The 20,282-nt window shown below is 40.4% G+C and overlaps 1 protein-coding gene and 1 long non-coding RNA gene across 7 annotated transcripts in view; one reads left to right on the top strand and one right to left on the bottom strand.

Annotated features, from left to right (window-relative positions):
- Positions 1 to 20,282, top strand: part of stxbp4 (syntaxin binding protein 4) — a 56,013-nt gene that overhangs the window by 22,300 nt on the left and 13,431 nt on the right. For all 5 annotated transcript variants that reach the window (XM_023822656.2, XM_023822654.2, XM_023822655.2 and 2 more), the window contains 5 exons: positions 4,937 to 5,034; positions 5,787 to 5,883; positions 6,054 to 6,178; positions 6,298 to 6,387; positions 6,970 to 7,035. In XM_023822656.2, the coding sequence (XP_023678424.1) occupies positions 4,937 to 5,034; positions 5,787 to 5,883; positions 6,054 to 6,178; positions 6,298 to 6,387; positions 6,970 to 7,035 (476 nt within the window). The remainder of the gene's footprint in view (positions 1 to 4,936; positions 5,035 to 5,786; positions 5,884 to 6,053; positions 6,179 to 6,297; positions 6,388 to 6,969; positions 7,036 to 20,282) is intronic.
- Positions 1,667 to 3,096, bottom strand: LOC111849622 (uncharacterized). 2 transcript variants are annotated; one of them, XR_002839592.2, is made up of 2 exons: positions 2,799 to 3,096; positions 1,667 to 2,312 (listed from the first exon to the last, which is right to left on the bottom strand). It is a non-coding gene; the product is annotated as an uncharacterized lncRNA (long non-coding RNA). The 2 variants fall into 2 exon arrangements; XR_011991753.1 differs by having other exon boundaries at positions 1,667 to 2,309.

Here is a 20,282-nt window from a genome sequence, read left to right as displayed (position 1 = left end):
CTGTTAGAAACAGGGTCCAGTTTGCCCAACAGCGGTCAAATGGTCATGTTCCATGTAAACATTTCAAATGAACTTTATATATATATATAAACATGTGTTCCACAGGGTTCTCACAAGATACATTTTAATATAGTTCTAGCCACAGTGATGATGAAACTGTGTGTCCATATAGTTTAGCAAAATAAATACATTGCATAGCTCCGTATTAACAATCCTTATAACGTGCTTGAATGTCTGCCACAGGAAATAAAAAACAGCCATGTTCAGAGGACTGTAAAATGTGCAGTGCTTATGACACCCTGATGACCCGTACAGGGGGTTCAGTCCATGCGGCATCCAAATTTGAGGACCCTTCAGCTTTTGGGGGGGGGGGGGGACAATGTAGAGAAAGCTGCTGGCTGTTCTGGGAACCGCGTATCCTGTGCCAAATCGCTCCTCTGCAGGTGGAGGGGGGTTGTTTGAGGACTCTAGGGCTTCATGGAGGGCGCATTTCTGCTTCCGTACTTTTGTGTGTTCTCGATAAAAAGCTCCAGCTTTTATTTATTAACTGTGCCGAGCGTTCAATGACCATTATGCAGAGCTATTTTCAGCCGGAGAGAAGCTGGGTGTGCTGCGGGTGCCAGGCTGTGGGTGCACAGTTCCTCTTGAATGCTCAGCTCGCCAAGCCGCGTCGTAGCCCTTTTCGGAGGAAATAGTATCAGCCTCCTCGTCGTGTTTTGAGTCATCAATACCATGAGAGGAGTTTAGTTTATTCATCCTACTTCTGAAGTGCTGTGGGCCTTTTCTGTCCCACACAAGCCCTTATCAGGGATGGGAATTAAATGGATGAGAAAAACAAAAAGCTTTTCCTGTAGAAATAAAATTTTATAATTGCCACTACATTCTGAAACGCTATCTTTACATGTATTTAAACTTCTGAAAAAAGCCTCCACACTGGGCACATATTATTATTCAGATGAACAGTTTTTAGTTACTAAGTACCTTTATTTCTTTTGCAAAATGTTTTCAGCTTCATCTCCATCGATGTAAATTTAGCATGAGTGTCGTCTCTCTGTATTGTTTAATGTGCTTGACATCTGCGTTACTAACGAGAACGACCCCCGCACAGATTTACAATTCAGACAGGTCAATTTGCAAACAACCCTGGAATTAAGGTTACTCCTTCACATGAGTTTCATTTTTAAACCCTGCGGGTGCCACACAGCTGATGACTATGAAGTCTTTTTCTTACTCAGTTCAGCAAGTTCCGGAATTGTTGCTAAACTAAAATTCATTCATGTATAATTAGACCATAATAATTTGCAGACGGAATATAATGCATATTTTGCGAATATAGCTATGACATCTTTATGTATAACAACGTAGATCAGGAGAGGGAGAAATGACCCGTCTCACACCGAGAGGGTTTTAAACTGTACTTAATACAAATGGTGGGGTTGAGGTTGCAGTAAACCCATCCCCCCACCACAAAAAATGTACAAGGTAGGTGATTTACAAGCCTTTTTTTTTTTATCTCCTCTGTCACCCTCTGGCTTTTTGTACACTCTTTAAGTCTGTTTAGCTTCAGTTATTTTTCATCTGCCCATCTGTAATGCACATGAATGAATGAATGAGTGAATGAATGAATGAGTGAGTGAATGAATGAGTGAATGAATGAATGAATGAATGAATGAATGAATATCTTTATTGCGATTACATGTGTACCATGGACACTGCACATTGCAGTGAGATTAAGTTTGAGATTCACCATTTTACACATAAAACACAATAAGTTAAATAAAAATCAAACAAATTGGATAAAATAACAATGAATTTTTACTTTTAAAGAAGCAGCATCAGAACCAATACAATTTTAAAATGGTAATTAATTAACTTATTAACCACAGTTTAAGGCAGTATGTACAGTGTAAGCAGTATAATAAACTGTATATGGCATTAGAGACAATATAAAGTTACCAGGAATGTGAAGTGCAAGTCTGGCAGTAGTAAGTAGTGCAAACAGCTCAGATGTGCAAAATAGTGCTGCAAAATGAAAAACAGTGCGAAGCAAAACAGTCAGGAGGATTATGGAGGGAGCTTGATGAGTTGATTCATGGCCTTTATAGCTCTGGGGAGATATTCCTCAGTCTGGTGGTGCAGCCGTAAGGGGCCTTATAACACATGCCAGATGGAAGAGGTTCCAGCAAACAATGGCGAGGCTGTGTAGAGTCTTTACAGATGCTGGAAGCTTTCTTGAGGCAGCGTGAGCTGTAGATGTCCTCCGGGGCTGGGAGCTGTATCTCAATGATCATGTCTGTGCTGGAGGCGACCTGCTGAAGAAATAAACTTTAAGTCTATTGCATATACTTGTAATGCTGCTGCTATGTTTAGTGTCCTGGGGGCATCGTGTTGGGAAGTGTTCTGTAAAAAAATAGATTTGGTTCTTTTTTTCAGATCGTTTCTCCTAATCACGGTGGCTCATTTGGTGGAACTGAACCTTTAGGGCCGTCGGCTGAAATTCAGCCCTGGCTTTGTGTAGTATTTACACGTTCTGTCTGTGTTTTCTCTTGGTACCTTGGGTATCCTCTCATGGTCCTAAGAAGTGCTGTTTACATGCAACAGTACTCAAATTGTCCTTATCGCACTGATCTGTGTAATTCCATTGTCCTTTTGTCCCAATCTGAGATGAAGCTTGTTTCTTGTTCCATACTTCCTAGGTGCATAATCACTGGCTCCAAATTAAAAAGCAAATATACGAAACACTAGAGTGGTGTGCTCCTTTTCTGTGTTCCTTAATATAAACTCATTCACTGTATTACCTTCAGTGATTCCCTTGAACATTACTTGAAGATTAATGGAAACATCTGTATTGTAGTTGGTCACTAGGGTGTGAAATCCGCTGATGCCTGTGTCATAAAATTATATACGGTTAACATATATCACAAAGTTTTACACTGTTATTATACAGAGCCGACACACTGAGGCAGGTAGAATAGTAGGTGTGAATAAATGTGGTAGATAATGTCTCCATTTAGTGCACAGTGTCACATGCAGCTTGTGAAGGAGGACTGAGATGCTAAGGTCTATATTTAATGAAGTGAGGATTTGCATCACCAACACCCCCCCCCCCCCCCCCACCACCACCACCACCACCACCTTAACGATGGCTCCTTTAAGCGTGGTACGCTCCACCATGCTGCAGAAGTTGTTTGAGTCGATGGAGAGCCGAGCTGGAGAAGCGAGACAGATGGCGGATGGCGAAGCGCCCGGCGGCGGAAGTGGGGGAGGAATGGGGGCGGCGGGTTGCCAGACTGCTCATTTGGAAGGTGTCAAGCGCTCTGCTGTCTCTGTGGAAAAAAAGGCACGCCCCCCCCCCCATCACGCTGCGACCAGAGGAATTCCCAAATGGATGGGGATTACACTGTCATCTACCTTCTATCCCTTCAGTCTGCTAGGACGGGCGCCGACACGAGAGGGCTGCGCAAGAGGCTTTTTTTTGACTGGCGGACTGTGCCATGCTTCGCCTGTGCCCGCCAGTGAAGTGTTGAGTGTGGCGCGATAGACGCACAGCGGAACTTGGAGGGTGACAAGAAGGATGGCTAGCTGGAAGACGTCTTAATGCATTGTCTCCCTGACAATTATTCAACTGTCACATGGCGTGTATTCACACTCAAACTGAGCTCCATTCTTTTTGCTCTTTGCTTTGTAAAAAAAAAACAATAATAATAATTTTAATTATGCGTAACTTTGTTTTGCAGATTCTTGCAAAGTAGCATGACAATTGACACTAATCCTTTAGCTATGCCAGAGAACCGTCTCCTTAATAACATTTGACTTCTGAATTTATTTTCCCTGTTTCCCTTATTAGAATAATGTGGCCCATTTTCCAGTGAGCAGTATGAAAACCTCCATCATTACCTACAGTATCTTTACAACCCTCCTAATTAACATGCAGCTCCTTCATCTTGTCTTGTAATGATGTGAGTTAAAGTGAACAGCTGGATTTCAGAAATTGACACTGAATTAAAGTTTGCTGTCTAACTAATAGAAAACTGATAAGAATATTTCTAAAAGTCAAATTTTTGTCCAACAACTTGATATTTTTTTCAGTTTTTATTATTTATGTATTTGCCAGATATACCAAACCAAGCTGGCACTCAGTATGCTAAAATGAACACTGGATACAGAGAGACCAGACATATTTTAAATGAAAGTACCAGGTTGAAGATTAGCAAAAGGGTATCATATGATTTTATATGTCATGGATTAAATAAAAATGCAGCTTCACAGTTGAGATCCAGTTATATGGGGATACAGATTCTCTTTATGTCTTCAAGCCTCATAGATGGATATTCATGTGACGTGCCAGCAGTGGGTGCAGAAGATGGGAGTGAAAAAAATGTTCCAGATGCAAACCAATCTTTTAGGAACCTCCTTGCATTTACTCCCATGAGCTTCATAATAGGGACTGGTGTGTTGTGGTTCACCCTGCAAATGAGAAGAACGTGTCGAGCTGGTGGGTGGCGGAACAGCACTAAGAGATTCAAGAGCTGATACTTTACATCCTCATGGCGAATGAACAGAATTCTCAGGCCAGCGAGTACCTCAGGTATAGAAATAATTGATAACTGCTGTCCTCTTTAAAGTTTAAATAGCATGAGCTTGGAGGTTTAACTGCCTGTGGTTTAGCTGAGCTGGGTATGTTGTGTTTTGGTTTTGTGTTTGAATATTATGAGGTCTTATCATCAATTCATCATCATTTTAACTCCAATAAAGTCCTTTCTTGAATAAATCCTGTTTTTATTCACCTTCGCCCCACCTTTTGACAGACCTTTGGCCTACAATCTGCCAAATGAAACTGCTTTTCCATTTGCTTCCTCACTCTAATGTCTGAGCCCTTAGAGGTTTTGGCAGTGCTAACTCCCCTCCCCGACTGTATGTGTGTTTGTATCAATAGATGCTGTGTCTGCCAGTCATACACCAACCAGCTCGGCCCCACGGATGGGATTTTCTCTTAGCTCTAGCAGTTTCTTAAAGCTGGACAACCTGGTGCAGGTCAGTTTTTATTCCTTCAGCATTATAATCAATTGCCGTTGCACGATTGTTATTGCATTTAACCAACAGAGGTGAAATTAAATGAAGGCTGCCTGTCCGACTGTGAATAATGACTAGTGAATGCTGCAGTTTTTTGTGCCACTCAATAAACTATTATGTGATGATGAAGTGAGGGTACTTTAATTTAGCCCTTTTTGTTTGTCTGAGGCAGACTGTTGTATTATTGCTGCAGCGAGTTCCCAGACCTTCCACAAAGAGTAATCAGTATTGCCTACTGATGCTAGCACTCTCAGTCTTGCTAGGGCCTATTGCAATACTATAAATAAAACTCCCTTTACCTGCCCCTGGTATAAATGGGTTTTACATTTTTTTTTATGAAAGTTGCATTTATATAGTGGTTTTCAAGGTACCCAAACCACTTTACAGAGGCAATGGGCAGTTCAACCACCACCACTGTGTAGCCCCCATCTGGATGATGTGACGACAGCCAATCTGCACCAGTACGTTCACCACACAGTAGCTAAAGTGGTGAACGGCAAGAAGGAATTCACCTGTTAGATACAGGGGATGATTAGAAGGGCAGATCTAATAGGGCCACAGTGGGCAATTTTAGCCAGGACATTTTTACCCGCAATGTTACTGCTAGATCACATATAAAAACCATAATGTAACAGAGAGTTGGATAGCAAATATGGGCACATTAGCATTCTGTGTGAGTATGCTAATGAACCAAAATTTTAATGGGTTTGTAGGCTTTAGGGTCCTTAGGGATAAAACTCACGGAAGAACAGCGGCAGACACTGAAAGAGCGACTGTCCTCTGACTCGACTGGCCCTGCAGCTCCTGAGGGTAAGACCAAAAACCAGGACTACGGCTATAATTTATAACACTAATTCTTGCATTTCATAGTCTACCACTGAAGCAAATGCACATACCTTTGATCTGGTCTTTGATTTTGTCTTTTGAATACACCCCCCCCATTGTTAATACATACTGAAATGTGAAGTGTTCCCATGTAGATCGTGAGGATGATACTAAAGAGCTGGTCGAGTCACAGATTGACGCGTCCACGTTGGGTCAAGAAGCATCAAGCGTTGCTTCAGATAATCTCCCAAGCCTGTCAAAATCTTCAGGAGAGCAACCGGTAACCCTTTCATCTCCAGTGCATGTTGATTAATGGATGTTCCTGCAATAATTTCTACAATACTTTTGAAACAAAAGAGCAGCGTCAATCTAATTTTATTACTTTTTCCTACCTGGCAGTTTAATTCATCAGATTCTGATGAACTTGAGGAGATGGAGCGATTGCGAAAGGAGCACACTGAAGCTTTGAAGAAGATAAAGAAACTTCAGGTAACACTTTTTCCTTCGCTGCATATAATGAAGACTGTAAACATACTGAACATACTGAAACGATAGCAAAAATGTTCAAAGAAATTTAGGTTATAATCAAACGATAAATATCTAAAAGCGTGTTTTTTCAGTTTTGCTTTGCTGTTAAAGCTAGAGAAAAAGCTGATGCCAAAAATACCATGTAATTAAATTTGTGTAGGAAGGCAGATGGACACATTCAACATGAGATTGGGAGGAATGCAAAACACAAGAGAAAAACATTATAAACAGTACAAAAATGCAAGGCTTACTTGTATATTAAAAGACAGCAAAGTTTCATGGAAGGCTTCAGTATATACTCTCAAAGGACATGAAAGTGTGAAATCACCACAGGATTCATCAATTTCTGAGTTTTTAGATATGACCGGTGATTTTTTATTTTTTGGTTTCTCTATGTTCACTGATTCCGCAATTGTTTGCCAGATTAAATTTCGTGCCACATGGTAAATTGTGCTCAGTAAAATGATATTTGAATTGAAGAGGATGTTCTGAGAAAAAAGAAATTTTATAGATACCATGTAATTTCTAAATGTTTCTAAATAGGATGCATTGGTCGAATCTGCAAACCACCAGCATAAGATGCAAGAAGAAATGAAGAAGGTTAAACAGGTATTTTTAAAATTTTTTTGCTCAGTTTTCTAAATTCTTAGTTTGCGTAGTTAATTAAAAGGAGCTCCACCAGGGGGAGCTCTGTCTTCATGCAGACCTTTGATATTCTGCCCTGGACTACAAAGGGTCATGAGGTTCAACACCTGCTTATTATTATTTTGTTTATATTAGCACTGAACAACAGGCCACAGATAGTGGTGAAATTGGGGTGGGGGGGGGGTGTTGCTGGTGACTATGATTTTACTGTAAAAATAATCTCTAGACTTCACTGTCTGCAAGTTCATGAGTTTTTATGTGTTATTTTCAGGAGAGCCACGATTTTCTACCGGGGAGCTTAAGTTAAGAGCATTATGTTCAGAATGTATAAAGATATCCTGTATAGCCTGAACACTTACGTGCGGCCATTTCAGATTAAAAACAAAGTTTTCACATCTCGAACAAGTGATATATGTTGCAACAATTCTAGCAGCCTAGGAGTGTGGGAGACCGGGGTTTGATTCTCGCCACGGTTAGCCTCCAGCAGAGGTGTTTCATTGGTGTCAGAAGTGTGCAAAAGTGGCCTGGCAGCCTTACAGATCGGAAGTGAGACCTGCTTCAGTTTCATTACGTGCCCTTTCACTGGCTGTTATGCCAGGCCAGCTACATATCCAATAGAAAGGGTCCTTTGCCTATTGGCAAGGCTGCAGATATCGCTGCCTTTAGCGTGGGAGCCCCAGCGTTTATTTCTCATCACGGATGTCCCAGGCAGAGGCGTTACAATGTGAATAAATCAGCAGCAACACTTAAACAGAAGTACTATTTGTGGTTATCTCAATATAGCCTAATGTTGGGAATTTAAAAATCTGTGCTGCGCTTGTCAGAGGGGATAATCTAATTTTCCGCATTGAACTGGTTCCGAGGTGACTTTCAGTCTTTTTAAAAAAAATTTGTTAGAATAATTAAGGTGACAGAAATGATTCCTTATAAGCAAGGCATTCACATATTACGCAGACTTCCGCTTTACCTGGTAATACTGCCTGACTGTTGTAGCACTGAGGTAGCTGAACCTTTGTGACTAGGGCAATCCTGACAGTAATTTTAATAGTGAATGGTCTTTACTGCAAATCCACCACATACTTGTTTTAATTGTTTTCATTAAAAATTTAAGTACTATCGGTCATGCATTTTGCCTACTCTTGTACTTTAATAATTTAAGAATTAAAAATACAGATCATTTGGTTATATTATTAAATGTCATACATTTATAAGCTTTGTGAATATGGTTCATAAGAAATTTAAAATGTTGAAGCCTTACAGTCAGATGTACTTTCTTCCCCCACATAAAAACTGCAGTATATTATTTAAAAATGCAAGAACCCCAAGATAAATGATTATGGAACGAAGTAGAATTTTTCTTTTATCATAAGCAAACCAATCTGAGCTTTCAAAACGAAATCATGCCTGGTTACAGTAAACCTCAGAAGCACAGATACGCAAATCAGTCATGACTGATGACTGGTCTCCGCATGCTGTCTTAAACACATGCAGTATCCACTATGACTGATGACTGGTCTCAGCATGTTGTCTTAAACACATGCAATGTCCACAGCCAATCAAAATGGAGACTAGAGCCTTCATCGGCCAGCAGGATGCATTTTAAGAAGTCACTTAACATTTCAACAAAATATATAAAATGCCTTGGGGATAGAGGTGATTTCAGTGAATGAGGAATGTGGGTCAAGTTCCTTTTAAAATCCTGATATTCTTGAAGAATCACTACAAAGAACAAAACAGAAACCAATACAGTGTTAATCACTTAACAGGTTTTAATCTTATTATTGATTGGAATGTGTGCTATACACATACACACACACACACACACACACACATATATATAGGGGTTTCATTAGGTGGGGTAACTGACCATTATTTCGTAAGTGTGTCTACTGTCCATTTCAAGTATAGCTGACGTTATATATATAGTCCTTGGCTTCCCAGTTTTTATCATGTGTCTAATTACCGTATTACAATGTTTACTGGAATACAAGACAGTAAGAGAGATAGGGCAAGGGCATTAAGAGCTGAGCCAAGGGACTCTGGCCAGATCGGCTCAAACAGCACATCCGGCTGGAGGCTCCAGGCATCCGAACTGAAACGGAATGAGCCAAAGATTTTCAGAGCTTCATGATCCAGTAGCCTTCTCATGTTCATCAGGCCATGGCTTGTTACTTTGCCGTGTGCCTGCTATGCTGGGACAGAGAACAACATGTAAGACAAAAATACTTTATTAAAAGCCCTGAAGTGGTGTGAATTCTTCCCAACACTCACAAAACCCACCCACCAAATATGATCGTAATGTACTTTTTTTCATTTAGGGTTGTTATAGACTATTTTGTAGCTAAAATAGTATGGTTGTTAAAGCTTCATATATTTGTGTTAAGGTGAATGTTAAGGACAGCCAGTGCCATACCGGATGAAGACAAATTAATGCACATGTCACTTTTAGAAAGCATTTCAACTGGTAATTTTGGGTTAATTTGAGTTGGTTTTTGACAAAGAAATGTACTGCCTATTAATCTCTTTCTTTAAATTGCAGTGCTATTATTCATCACAAAACTAATTGTATCTGCTCCTCTTACTACCTTTGATTAGTAAGTGCATAATGCGATCTTCACACTGCAAATTTAATGTCTCTGTATACCGGAGTCACTTTGCTGAAGTGGTTTTTGGTGTTTGGCCCATGGATGCTTTACTCACAGGGTCAAGAGTCATACTGTGCTATGATGCATGTTCCTGTAACTCCTAAAATGTTTTACCTGTCAAAATCAAAAATACTTATCATTTTGCACCTGAAATTAAAATACACACACACACACACACACATATATATATATATACTGTATGTGTGTGTTTGTGTTTTAATTTCAGGTGCAAAATGATAAGTATACTGTATATATGTGTGTGTGTGTGTTTTAATTTCAGGTGCAAAATGATAAGTATGTGTGTGTGTGTGTGTGTGTGTGTGTGCCTCACACATTCCAATCAGTCATAACATTAAAATCAGCTGTCAAGTGAAATACATGGATTGTCTTATTACAGTAGCATTTATCAGGGGTGCCATTATATATTATTAAAGTGAACAGTCAGTGCGTGGTAAGTTTTTGAAGTTTGAAGCAGGAAAGTTGGTCAGTTTTTGAAGTTTGAAGCAGAAAAAATGGGCAAGTGTAAGGATCTGAGCAACTTTTACAAGAGCCGGATTGTGATGGTTAGACAATTGGGTCAGAGCATCTCCACAATAGCAGGTCTTGGGGAGTGTTCCCCATCTGCACTGGTCAGTACCTATCAAAAGTGATCCAGGGAAGGCCAACCAGTGAACCAGCAATGGGATCATGGGCGTCCAAAGCTCACTGATGTGCTTGGGGAGCGAAGGCAAATTCATCTGGTGTGATCCCATAGGAAATCTACTGTGGCACAAATTGCTGAAAAGTTAATGCTGGCTTTGATAGAAAAGTGTCAGAACACAGAGTGCATAGCAGCTCTCTGCGTATGGGGCTGTGAAGCCACAGACTGGACAGAGTGCCCATGCTGACAATGGACATGTGAGCGTCAGAACTGGACCATGGAGCAATTGAAGAAGGTGGCCTGATCTGATGAGTAACATTTTCTGTTGCATCATATGGTCGGCTGGATGCATGGGCATCATTTACCTGGGGAAGAGATGGCACCACAATGCATTATGGGAAGAAGGCAAGCTGGGAGTTGGATGCTCTGTTCAATGTTCTGCTGGGAAACCTTGGGTCCTGGCATTCAGTACCTACCTAAACATGCCCACTAAGCACACCCCTTCATGACAACAGTTTTCCCCGATGGCAGTGGCCTCTTTCAGCAGGATAATGTACTCTGCCCCACTGCAAAAATTGTTCAGGAATGGGTTGAAGAACAAGAAAAGGAGTTCAAGGTGTTGACTTGGCCTCCAAACTCCCCAGATCACAATCCAATCAAATGTCTGTGGGATGTGCTGGACAAACAAGTACAATCCATAGAGGCCCCACCTCGCAATTTACAGGACTTAAAGGATCTGCTGCTAACGTCTTGGTGCCAGATAATGCAGGACAGCTTCAGAGGTCTTGTGGAGTCCATGCCTTCACAGATCAGAGATGATTTGACGGCATGAGGGGGACCTGCACAATATTAGGCAGGGGATTTTAATGGAATAGCTGATCTGTGTGTGTGTGTGTGTGTGTGTGGATTTGCATAAATCACATTTGGGGACCAAAGTGCGATAAAATCTGAAACTTCCTTACTTTTGGGGACACTTCTTCAGGTCGCCATTTGGATAACCTCAGTTTCATAAAAATCTGTGAATGCAATCAAAAAAGTAAAAGTGCCAAAAGTCTTGTATTTTAGTTGGTTACTTATGGTTAAGGTTAAGGCTGGGTATGGGTTAAGGGTGTCGTGATTGGGATTAGGGTTTTTCCTAAATTGTGGTCTCTTAATTTTTTCCGTAGCTGGATATAGTGAACCTGCTGTAACATATTAATACAATTGGTAGAGTTCCTTCAGTATTGATTACCAATCCTCTTGCTGTTAATCACAGCATGCACATAAGTAAATAGAAAAGAAGTGCATATCAGTGGAAAACAATTATTTTTGAAGAGTGGATTACCAATTTTTCAGCCAAGTGAAGGCAAACAGTGACAACACATAAGGGAACACTTGATCGTCTTGTTCCAGCCATGTGAAATTACAGCTGGACACCTTGTGTTCACCTCATGGGGTAGGAGCAGCCTGCCTCAACCTTCTCACAGCAGTTTGCCTTCTGTGTCAAGTCTCTTGTGTCACAGCTGTGTTCACAGCATACCACACTATGCTGTTTTTGTTGCATAAGTCTTCTGTAGAAAAAAAAGCCCATCTCAAAAGACAACTGAAAAGCACAGAAGATTGTGCTGGAAAATGTCACTGTTGACCTGACTCAATGGGTAACTCCTCCATATTGTCCTGCCTCTCACACGGCATCATCTCCAATAATGTTTAGCCAGATAGTTGGGATTTAATCAGCATTAAATTGGCATTTATGTAAGTCATTAGCCTGTAATGCTGCACCGCTGCATTGTCGGTGTGCTTGTGGTACAGACGCAGGGTCAAGCTGTTTTTGGTACTGGGCATGCCTTAAATGCCACATTGTTGTTTAAAACCCCTATATACAAAAACTATGCTGCATGCATTCTTTGATGTTTTATGCAAACTTTTAAGCAACATTTAGTCTGTACACAGCTTACTACACAGGAGATGTTTTTAGAAATGTATTTCGTATTTAAGTCATGTTTAAGTAAGCTTGATTGCTTAAATACATTTGGCGCTTGAAGTTTCTGTGGAGAAACTTCATTTCACTGTAGCCATGACCATGACCACGATATAGATTTGTGATATAGACTGACCGGTAAAGTGCAAGCTTCGCCACCACTGACACGGTCAGCACCCTCAAAACTGTAAGCACCAAAGCCTGACAATCTCACATTCCTCTTACTGTCACTTGTGAATGGGACGCCGGGGCCCTTAAACTGTTTCACTAAGTATAGACTCTCCCCTCGCCTAATAGGAGCAATCCACTCTTTTCTGAGAGAGCACCACAGTCATGGATTTCGAGATGCTGACTCTCATTCCCGCCATTTCACACTCTGGTCGAAAGAGTCGAGCGCAAAAGATACCAGGCATGTCACCTTTAGCCCTTTATAACAGATGCCCTCCCAGCTATGGCCGCGACATTATACCCTGTCCATGGAAATCACAAACAGGAGTGGAGACAAGATGCAATTTTGCCGGAGGCCAGCGTACACTCTACATAACTTTGATTTTATGCCAAGGATGTGGATACAACTCTTGCTGCATTCATAACACACATGTATACTGTCAGAAAAATCCCGCAAACCCTCACACCAGCTATGCAAGGAAGAAGAGTTGGTTCACTGTTCTACATCTAGGCTGGAATCCATATTGCTCCTTCCGGAATCGTCTTTTGAGAATGCGGCTAAAATGTCATAATCCCTTTAATTTGAGAGAGAGTACAGTACCATATAATAATGTATGGTATACTTTATTATTACTATTTAATGTTGGTAATGTTTTGCTGTGTTATGTATCAATTACCATATGTAAGTACATGAAAATCATGTTATATATGGCGTCTGCGGACGGTTCGCAATTATCAACGGTTTTGGATATCTGTGGTAAGTCTTGGAACGTATCACCCATGGATACAGGGGGACTATTGTATGTTAAAGCTGTTAAGGGATGTTAGGATGTTAAGGAATACTTACATGCTGTTTATGAATGTTCTATAAATGCATTATGAAGGTGCACTGAATGTTCTATGAATGCATTATAACGGCATTATGAAGGTACAGTTAATGTAAAGCGTTACCAGTTATTTTAGCAGACTTCCATGGAACATCGAAGAGGTGAGCCAGCTATGTCTTCCCAACAATATCCAGGGCTTGTTGTATTTCATCTACCCCTGCAACCTTTCCCCCAAACTAACATCTCAATGGCTGCAGCAATCTACCACAAATTTCCAACATTGCCTCTAGCATTAAGAGGGCAAATCCATTGGGTTGAGGTGTGTTCCTTCCTAGACAATATGTGTTTATTTTGTACAGCCAATAGTTTGCTCAGAAGTCCAATAACAACTGAGACTTTGAAGTCTTGAAATAGGACTGCAAAGTCCATAGACAGTACACTTTCAAACACTTCACCCACTTTCTCTAAGAAGGCTGGGTACTCCGACCAAATCTTCAGTGCATATGTATAAACAACAGTCAGAGTCTGCAGTTGCTTAGAGGCAAGCCTCTTGTCCAGTGGCAAACACAGCCCGGGACTGTGAATTTTTAGAATTTGGTGAACAGTGGTCATTGTTGACACACCGCACAATGACGAAATGTGTCCTCTGCATTTAACCCATATGTGAGATAGCAGGGAGCAGCTAATTCATCGCCCGGGGGTGTTACCTTGTTTAGGGTACCTCAGTGGTGCCTTGCTGGTCGGGGATTTGAACCAGAAATCTTTCAATTACGAGTGCGCTTCCCTAACCATTACGACACCACTGCCCACCACTGTGAGTATACTGACATTATCCTGAGGTCTTTCATCATGTACAGGTTCCACCCCTGATCATGAGGTCTGGTTCCAGAGCCCACACTATACCTGGATCTTTGTCTAGCTGATACTTATCATACACTAGCTCAGGTTCCTTTCCCGCCACTTTTCCAAGGTCATTGTCTGTAGCCAGGATCTGATCCTTCTGGGTTCTTCTCATTCAAGCTTGCTGCCAAGACTGCACTGTATCTGACCCCAACTTTTCACTTTTCAGATGGTGAGCCCCACAAGATAAATGTGACTGTTGTGGTTAGTTATTCTTATTTTGCTCAGACCTTAACATTTAGTCATGCGTGTAACTATTTAAAAATACTGCAATACTTGTCATTATACGTAGAATCCTACTTATCATTAACCTCAAAAATGCTGCCAGCATTCTTCCCAGCATAGTTTTAAAATGATCATGTGGAGAATTAAAATGAATGATTATTGATCTTATAATATTAGATCCATATGATGACTAGCTGAGATTGGCTCTGTCACACATGGACCCTACAAAAGCTGGTTATGAAGGGCTTAGCATATGGACAGTCATCACTGCCATTGCAATAAAAAGGACACTGAGCATACAGAGTAAATCAATTAATAGCAAAATACACACGGTAGCTCTGATGGGGAAACATACAGGACATCTATAACATAAAACTGGATTTTATTTATTTTTTGCAGATTCCTGTACTTGCCAGCAATTATTTACACCTTAAGATTTTATTCCCAAATGATTTTTAATCTTTACACAGGAACAGATGGGCTCTATATATGTTAGCACTGGCCCAGGTGCTTGTATAAAAATGGACACTCCAGCATGACCTATATTTGCTCAGTGACAGCATGTCATGTTGGGTGATTTGCAGTGAAAGGCAGGCCCCACGTTGGGTGATTTGCAGTAAAAGGCAGGCCCCACGTCGGGTGATTTGCAGTGAAAGGCAGGCCCCACGTTGGGTGATTTGCAGTGAAAGGCAGGCCCCACGTCGGGTGATTTGCAGTGAAAGGCAGGCCCCACGTCGGGTGATTTGCAGTGAAAGGCAGGCCCCACGTTGGGTGATTTGCAGTGAAAGGCAGGCCCCACATGACTATATGGGGAGCATTTATATGTCTTCCCCCTGTTCTTTTCTGTCTGGCTCTCCCTAAGACAAGCCTCGGCGTGTCAGTAGAAATACCTCGTACCCTTGTTTCTAAAGGTGGCCTGTAAACATGTAGCTTGGTCATGTGTCTCTGCACATATGTAATATTGCATTTGGAATGATGTTAAAAAATGTACTTATTTATTTATTTTAGATTCCCTTGGCGTCTGGATTTACTGACCTCAAGCACTAACAGTGGACAATGAGATTTTTTGTATGAGATATAATTATGAAATCTCCATGTAATACATACAAGCATACATACACACATACATATATACATACATACATATATAATAATTATGTATGTATAATATATCATATATACACATATGGTATCTGAAGTATAAAGTAATGAGGTTGATACTGAATGCTAGTTCAACCACTGCATTATAGATCAAGAGTGTTGTAATATGAAGCTGAATTTAAATAAACCGTTTTACTATTGTAGCTCACATAATATGGGAAGGAAGACAGGAAAAAATAGAGGATTATGAAGGGAAGACATTTTATTGAAAAGCTGAAAAGTTTTAGGAGCCATCAATACTGCAAAGTGATGGCCTCTCTGCTGGGGAGAGATGAACAGAATAAATTCTGTAATGGTTTGCAGGTTTTCCCATCTTACATCCAGTTTCATCATGCTTAGCAGGCTGAGCCTGAACTCCCAGTACACCCATGCACCTTCCCGATGTACTGAAAATCTGCTGTGGTCAAATCTCTAAAAAAGTTAAATTCAGATGGAGGATTGTTTACCTGCACCTGTTTGTGACTATGTGAATTTGGCACGATTAGGGAAAAATTTGGTGCAATGAGGCAAAACGAGAAAGCAGTTGAACATGAATGTAGATGAGTAGTTAAAAAATTCTAGAATTGTTGGTGTTGCCGGAATTAGCCCACTAATTGAAACAGGCAAATGTAGTGAAATTGACAGCATGTGACCTAGATGTGATTTATTAAGTATGTAATATAATGATATTTTTAAAGACTGGAGCAACCATTAGTAACCTATTCAATTGTGCTCAATTATGGTAATCCATATACATTATATATGAATACAACACCATTGGTTTGATAGATAGATAGATAGATAGATAGATAGATAGATAGATAGATAGCAGATTAATAATTGGTTGTTTGTGGTTTTAGCTGATAATTCATATTTATGTTTTTAATATTGGGTGTTGTTTTTCCAAGTAACAGACCATTAAAAATAAATTACACATAACCCCCCCCCACCAATCATTTTTCTTAACATTGTCAAAATGCACTGTAATGTCCAATACAATCTTCTTTCTACTTTTTGGCTGATCCGTTCAGTACATGCTGCACAAGGCTAGAGCTACAGTATCTGTTCAGTATAGCATCTGGTGAAATCAAGAAACAGATGAGCTAATGTTTCAGATGAATTGCAATAAATCTTCACCTGCTCTCATCACTCCCCTTAAATGTTTTCCTCACCTATCTAATATATGGGAGACGTGGTAAAACAAATGATTTGTGATGCTCAGAAAATAGAGGGGAAACAAGGTAAATGTTCATTATTATTTATTCATGGTTATCTCCAAACACCTTAAAGTCAGTAAAACTAAGTGCACATTAGTTTGTTTCCTGTTTCTAGAAGGAAGACGGAAGTGACTTTAACTGGCTATTTTTCTTTGAAATGAAATTGTGGCAATAGCTATAGACTTTTTAGGGTCCACATTACTAACAGGCACAGGACATCTCACTCCACAGCATCAGCATTACTAACGGGCACAAGATATCTCACTCCACAACATCAGCATTACTAACAGGTATAGGACATCTCACTCCACAACATCAGCATTACTAACGGGCACAAGACATCTCACTCCACAACATCAGCATTACTAACAGGTATAGGACATCTCACTCCACAGCATCAGCATTACTAACAGGCACAGGACATCTCACTCCACAGGATCAGCATTACTAACAGGCTCAGGACATCTCAATCCACAGCATCAGCATTACTAACAGGCACAGGACATCTCAATCCACAGCATCAGCATTACTAAAAGGCACAGGACATCTCACTCCACAACATCAGCATTACTAACAAGTACAGGACATCTCACTCCACAACATCAGCATTACTAACAGGCACAGGACATCTCACTCCACAGCATCAGCATTACTAACAGGCACAGGACATCTCACTCCACAACATCAGCATTACTAACAGGCACAGGACATCTCACTCCACAGCATCAGTATTAATAACAGGCACAGGACATCTCACACCACAACATCAGCATTACTAACAGGCACAGGACATCTCACTCCACAGCATCAGCATTACTAACAGGCACAGGACATCTCACTCCACAACATCAGCATTACTAACAGGCACAGGACATCTCACTCCACAGCATCAGCATTACTAACAAGCAACTTAGCTTGGCGATGCACAGCTGTTTTCAATTTATAAAAAGGTCTAAAAACAAAGAAATACATATGGGTTGAACCACAACGAAGTGTGCGGTTTTATAAAAATACTCAATGACTACTTTGTGTAATGCGGCCCGACACCATGCAGAGGGCTGCTCATTATGTTTTAGTAACCGCACACCTCATCGCGGTTTATTCCCCTTATGCCACGGCTAAAAAAAAAAAAAAAGAAGAATGGTTAACGATTCATTTTACAGAAGAAAAGTATTTCATATATAGCTGCAAGCAGCAATAAGGGAGCTCAGCACACTACCACGGTATAAATGACATGGAAAGGAATTTAGAAAGGGGAAATACATGAAAATAGGAATATATGCACATAGATCCTATACCTTAAGCTAACACACTGAATGAAACATTCAAGAAAAAGACACCAACAGATCAGGAACGAGTATGGGAAGTAAATAATTGAGTTAAAAGATATGTTTTTAAATTCTGGTGGAGGATAGGTCGCAGAGACTTTGTGGTTGCTGTAAGGTATGGAATGTACAGCGAGGTCTGCCTTTTTATATAGCCATTTTAGGCAGCAGCCAGTTACCTTCAAGACTCAAAGGTCTGGAGTGAGCCTATAAGACGAATGGGAGAAGGGGACAATCCTGTGCTTAATCGGAGTGTGGACATGAAGAGCATTAGACAAAGCCTGGGTATAGATAGGGAGAATCTCAGAAGGACAGAATAGATTAGTAACATCTGAGAGAGAAGCTAGTAGCGAAGCAGAAAAGGCATGAAAGTGAACAAGACAGGATATGGAAGTAAACCACAAGTGTAATGAACACACAGCACTAACAATGACCATGGGGTAACGGCAAAGGCAAGCACATTTACAGTCAGGTTATGATCTCATTTCCTGCTTGTTTGCTTTGTCTTCAAATTTATTGGACAACAGCAGCCACAGTATTTGCCTTATCATAATGGTTTGAACAGCTTTTGGTCCCAACTCTCTGTTGATGGTACATACCAAATTTGGTGGTAATATAATCAACACCATAGGATGAGTTTGCAAAAGTACGTTTTTGGAAAATTTTAAATGAGCAATAGATCCAATATGGCTGATGTTAATACCAATGGATGCAGTCAAATCGGAAAGACTCATTGATTCAAAGGAAAAAAAGATCTCAGAACTAGAACAAACGGTTCAAAAGTTATAAGCAAAAATGTGCCTTGAAATTTGGCCTGATGAAATTTGGCATTATAGGGATGGGTGTATTGACCCCAAATTTGGTGACTGAATACATTGGATTGTCCTCTTTCAATGTGCCAAATTTAAAAAAATCTACCAAGTGATTCTGTGGGCTGCCATAGACTCCCGTGTAAGAAAATATAATAATAGTGTCAGACTGTGGGGATGAGCAGGGCGCAGGGAATCAGGGTCGTGGAAATGGAGATCCAGGAACAAGGGGTTTATTTGGCAAAAGGCAAAACGGAGCACAATACGGTGGAGACGTCAATGACAGGACTGGGGAAACATACTTGAACACGGACTTAAATACAAAGGACTTAATGGAAATAACACGAAACAGCTGGTATCGGGATCTCAGACGAGGTTAACGAGGGGGCGTGGTACACAGGAGGATCGGACGATCGGGCATGACAAATAGTGGCAAATTCTAATTCTTAGGAGTACAATAGGTGCCTCACACCTACAGTGCTTGGCCCCAAATTAGCATTTAATAATGTTCCGATGTGCTCTTAAAAATATAGTCCCTATAAAGATAGAACTTATGGTCAGGCTATTTGCTGGAAGCGGCAAGTTCGTGAAGTTACCATGGAAACTGTCAACAGACAGGCGCTTGCATTTTGAAAACAAAGGAAAATGATGCTAAGAATAACTGCTTATTTATAAGTAAAAGTCACACAGGTTTCTATATTGACTTGTTTGATAAAATATTAAAATACATTAATATAGAGCTGTTTTAGTCTGCAGGAACTACCTGTGTGGTTATACATAAATAATCAACATCCACCTGACATCTCTGGACCAATCAGAAAATAATATTTACCACAGCGTGGTATAAATTAATACAATGTGTAACCATGGCTACTAAGTATATTAACCTATGATCAATTAGGCCTTTATTCTTTGTCAGCTAGGTCTTTCATGTAAACTGCTGTAGCCCCCAATCAAACATTTAATTGTGATCTCCTTGCCTTTTGAAACATGCTGTCAGCACTTGGTATAGAAATTGTGTGTTAAGTGTCAGAAAGGGCAGAATATTCATCACCCATTAATAGTGAAAGTACATTCTTATTCCAGTTTCAACATCAATGAAGCAATTTTGCTGGAGGCTTCTCACGCTGAGACTCTAACTCTCATCTCCCGTCTAGGCAGAAAGCCTAATTGCATCACCCAGTCCCTGGATGGCAGATGCTGGTGGTGCCTTAATTGTGGGAGACCATTGTTTGCAGCTTACCCTGAGAAATGCACTGCAATGTACTGTTTGCTGTCTCTTAATAAACTGGAAAAAATTATATACTCTTATGTAATCATAATGGGATGTGGTCAGTTGCCAAAATCATTGTTTG

The sequence above is a fragment of the Paramormyrops kingsleyae genome, chromosome 5, assembly GCF_048594095.1.
Source record: "Paramormyrops kingsleyae isolate MSU_618 chromosome 5, PKINGS_0.4, whole genome shotgun sequence".
Lineage (NCBI taxonomy): Eukaryota > Metazoa > Chordata > Actinopteri > Osteoglossiformes > Mormyridae > Paramormyrops > Paramormyrops kingsleyae.
This window is presented reverse-complemented; position numbering and strand designations above follow the sequence as displayed.